The sequence below is a fragment of the Rutidosis leptorrhynchoides genome, chromosome 1 (assembly GCF_046630445.1).
Source record: "Rutidosis leptorrhynchoides isolate AG116_Rl617_1_P2 chromosome 1, CSIRO_AGI_Rlap_v1, whole genome shotgun sequence".
Classification (NCBI taxonomy): domain Eukaryota; kingdom Viridiplantae; phylum Streptophyta; class Magnoliopsida; order Asterales; family Asteraceae; genus Rutidosis; species Rutidosis leptorrhynchoides.
In genome coordinates, this window is record NC_092333.1 from 464,608,948 (window position 1) to 464,613,339 (window position 4,392).

The 4,392-nt window shown below is 32.7% G+C and overlaps 1 protein-coding gene across 1 annotated transcript; it reads left to right on the forward strand.

Annotated features, from left to right (window-relative positions):
* The first annotated feature begins 526 nt into the window (after positions 1 to 526).
* On the forward strand, positions 527 to 3,245 carry LOC139904374 (uncharacterized). The gene is made up of 11 exons (XM_071886313.1): positions 527 to 676; positions 807 to 1,083; positions 1,205 to 1,307; positions 1,414 to 1,541; positions 1,640 to 1,724; positions 1,815 to 1,959; positions 2,076 to 2,153; positions 2,200 to 2,396; positions 2,506 to 2,788; positions 2,898 to 2,966; positions 3,078 to 3,245. The coding sequence occupies exons 1-11, from the start codon at positions 527 to 529 to the stop codon at positions 3,243 to 3,245; spliced, it is 1,683 nt and encodes a 560-aa protein (XP_071742414.1).
* Positions 3,246 to 4,392: the final 1,147 nt, after the last annotated feature.

Consider the following 4,392-nt stretch of genomic DNA (forward strand, 5'->3'; position numbering starts at 1 on the left):
TAATGTTATCATTGCTTCACATGTTGGAGATACTGTAACACTTAAATGATCTATTTTAGAGTAAATATAAATATAAATATAAATGGTCAAATTTACCACTTATACCTTATTCTTTTTTTCATTCGGATATAAAGTGGTTAAAATTACACTAAAAATGGCGCCATCTGTAGTAGTGGGCCAACTACAGTTATCATTGTAACTAACACTAATATATACCTTCTACAAACTTCCAATCCATTCCGAAATTTAAGTTATAAAGTGGTTAAAAGAGATCTAAAGGTGATGACATTTGTAGTTGTGGGTCAATTAATGTTATCATTGCAACTACAACAATAATATATACCTTCTATAAACTTAAACTTCCCAGCATATTTCAGTTATTTCCATTATCACAATATTAATGCAAAATTAGCCCCCATAACAGATAACTAATTCATTATCATTCTCATATTCTCTAAACTATCTGTCTTTTGCAGAACCAATCATACCCTTTAAATCCTCCTTTAACATACCCGTCATCTCTTCAATGGAATCTCATTTACTCATGGTCGGAGCAATTACTCCTAGAGCTCCTCATGTCAACACCCGTTTGAAATTGCTTAGCATTGAAACACTTACAAGATCCTATTTTGACCACGGTTTACCTTTCCTCGATGTGATTGCAACTGATGATCAGGTATAACTTTCAAACATTTCACATTTTATGTACATAAGTTGATTGCCTTACCTTATAACTTTTTGCATATTGTATTCTGCTTACACTTACAACCAAATTTATTTATTTTCACTTTTTTTTTTTAATATAGGGAGAAAGAATTGGCCTTACTGTGAAAAATACGCATAAGAAAAAATATGAGGAATTATTGAAAGAGCAACAAATCTATGTTTTTAAAAGTATTGGTACATTAAAGCTAAGCAACCATAATAGTCTAAATCATTGGACTCATGATTGCAAACTTATTTTCACAAACAAGACCACATTTGTGCCAGTTCCTCCCACTCAATGGTCTGGAAGTGATGGTTTCAAGTTTATTCCATTTATTGATCTTATAACCTGTCAATTATCAGAGAAACACACGGCAGGTATTTGCATTATATTCTTTGTAAGAAAAAGTCTACTCTTTTATACTAATACAACACAATAGCAGCAGAAACCAACATTTGTATACATGTGTAACATTCTTATTTATTTGCTATATATCAGATGTAATTGGTTGTGTCAATTACTATGATCGTGAACCAAAATATTATGGGAGTAGCAATGATGAAAAGTCCAAGTACATCAACCTTGAGCTCAAGGATTTAGAGTAAACTACACAACTCATATACACACTAAATTCCTTTCTTAAATTTTATTAAATTACTATATTGATGCTAACTTTTTTTTTTTTTTTTTTTTTTTTTTTTTTGTAGCGGTTCAATAGTGTCTTGCACCTTATTTAGAACATATATGGTTAAGTTTTTGGCATACATGAAACAACTAGACTCAAGTCAATGTGTGATTTTGGTTATTCAATTTGGTCGCACAAAGAAATTCCAACGTACATTTTTTTAACACTTACTCAATTTTTTATGGTTATTATGCACGTCTATATTAAGGCCTGAATTAAACTTTGTTAATATCAACATTCAAATGCAGACCAGCTAACTGTTGGTACTGACTGGACTCACACAAGAGTGTTTATGGACAGTGACTTACCGGTCATCGAAGATTTCAGGAAGAGGTAAACACATTTTTGCAATTAGTACAAAATTGTTGTTTACTTAACCACCTTGGAAATTTTTGCATATGTGTAATCCCTCATTTGCTGCAGGTATCTTGCAGTACAAAATGATAATGATTCTCAGTCTTCCTTCGCACCTTCTTTTACACCATCATTGACACCTAAAGGGAAACCACTGGATGAATGGTTTCAGAACGTTCTTTGTGTCGGGTGTGATGACTTGTCAATTAATCATGTTAGTTGTTTATACCTTTTATATTATCACTTAACTTTAATCATGTAATCCAAAATAGTTCTAAGCATTTTTTAAATAATTCCTATACTGCTTATTCTGTCAGTTGGTGAATATAGTCTACAATCAACACTAACACTTTATTCGGTGGTTACATTGTTGTAGTCAATGGCACTGTATTTGCAGCAATCACTTGGGTTATTTGTGTTACTAACGAAGCTTTCTTTTTAAACACATATGCAGGAAGGTACATTTGTTGTTGAAGCAGAGATCATTGCAATTGAACCGCACGAGCCGTGGTCATACATTGCATGTAAAAAATGTCATAAGACAGCACCAACAACTTCAAAGGACGTTGATCTTACGCTTGACATTGACCAACAGTTGTTATTGAAGCGTATTTGCAGAGATTGCGGTGAACATCCACAGGTTGCTCTTAGGTATGTAACATTCAACTACCAACATTCGTACAGTTTTCTTTAATTCTGTAATATGTATACCTTTTGTACTTTGATTACAAATATGTACTCTAAACAACACAATCCACAGGTTCAAGGTAAGCGTCCGTGTTGTGGATGCAACTGGGATAGCAACATTCACCGTTTTTGAATCACTTGTCAAGAAATATGTTACCGAATCAGCTTATGAGATTAAGAAAGCGCTACCGGAAGACGAAGATCAACCTGTTGAATTAGAAGCATTAGTTGGTAATACTCTATTGTGCAAGCTGGAAATTACTGGTAACCACAAGAAATACAAGCAGACGAACTTTACAGTTAAGGAGTATTCGACTGATGAAGTATTTGTGGATCACTTCCGTCAACAGTTCAAGGTAATCACCAAACTCCATTAACAATCATTTTCCTTACAATTTACAACTTTAATTATTCCTTCAACTGTGACTACTAACGAAAACGTTTCTTGAATTATTACCGACTAAGATTGACAGGCCGAAATTCAAACAAATGAAACTTGAAGCTGCAACTGCTGACATGTCAGTTTCTCCAAAGGTATATTTATAAACTCCTTAAATTTATACTCAAATCGTTACCTACTGCTATTAACAACTAACTTTCAAACTCCATTCACACTAACCATTTCCTATTTCATACACATTATAGTGTGGTTCTTCCAACCTTTCGGCTAACGAGAAACACATGGTGGATCTTGCAAGCAGCACAGGATACACTCCTCCAAAAAAACAGATTAAAGAAGAACCAAATGAAAGCCCATTGTCGGTTAAGTCATCAACAACCCGTCACAAGAAGTTTAACCTTGGTGATGATTAGTGATGCAATTCACTATAATCCTTCATGTGGCACTACTTTAAACTACTTTAAATTCCTTTGTTAAGGAACAATTTGTGTTGCTATTGTCTTCTATTTCATTCCCTGTGTGTGTTTAATTTTGAACAATTGTTTTGCCAAGTTATTTATTTTGGGTTGTCTGCTTTACTTACACTGTCATTATTCATTCTTTTACTTTAGGATTACCAATATGCTTAACTACAAATTTGGACACATTGTAGCAAATCTTTTTCATACTAACCATCACTTATATATGCATAACTACAAATTTTGACACACTTTGATTGCAACAAATCGTTTTCATACTCACCATCACTTAAATTTTAAGTTCAAAACTCCTACTTGCATATAGAAACGATTGTATTCATTCTACTTGGATACTTTGATAATTGTTAATCTAATCCTTTAATACAACACTAATTTAAAATTTTAAATGTTAATTTTGAGGATAATAAAAATCACCATGTAAACTATGATTGATGTTGTAATAGAAGAATCAATATACGTGTTTTCTTCCTCACTATATGACAAGGAAAAGGGTGAGAAGCAATTTAGTTTTCTTCAAGTGTCCCACCAACGACAATATGTGAAATTGTTCACCGAATAATTACTCAAGTGTCCAAAATTTTTAGGTCCACCATGTGACCAACAACCAACAAATAAATTGATTGGGACCACAAATATTAGAAGGCTAATCAACCTAAAGCAATTTCCTCCGACAAATTTTTTAACTTTTCAAAAATTAGGGGAGTTGTAAAGGTTGAGGAAGCACAGGTAAACTTTTAAAAAAAGATTCACACCATAGAACATACCTAATACATATAAAAAAAAGCAATATACTCCCTATTTGAATGGGTGTTGATAGAATTGCCTGCAACTAAACTAATTCCCAACTGTACAAATTTTACAATCTTATCATCACTACGATTATGCGAAGACAAAAAGAATAAAGCATACGTACACAGGTACATACCTTTAAAGTAGAATAAACATATTCTTTCTTTAACATTTTAGATCGAATTGCAATCTTCTGTTTAACAACATTAATGTACAAAAGAACACCATTGATTCCACTAAGTTGTTAAAGATGATTAAACCAACTCTTATTTTCCTGGCTGCCTGAATCCAT

What these genes read in the sequence shown, in the direction of transcription:
- LOC139904374 (XM_071886313.1), top strand. Translation starts at nt 527, where the DNA reads ATGGAATCTCATTTACTCATGGTCGGAGCAATTACTCCTAGAGCTCCT. An exon ending in ATCGAAGATTTCAGGAAGAG is followed by an intron (nt 1,725 to 1,814) that starts GTAAACACATTT and finishes CATTTGCTGCAG; the next exon opens with GTATCTTGCAGTACAAAATG. An exon ending in ATGACTTGTCAATTAATCAT is followed by an intron (nt 1,960 to 2,075) that starts GTTAGTTGTTTA and finishes TGGTGAATATAG; the next exon opens with TCTACAATCAACACTAACAC.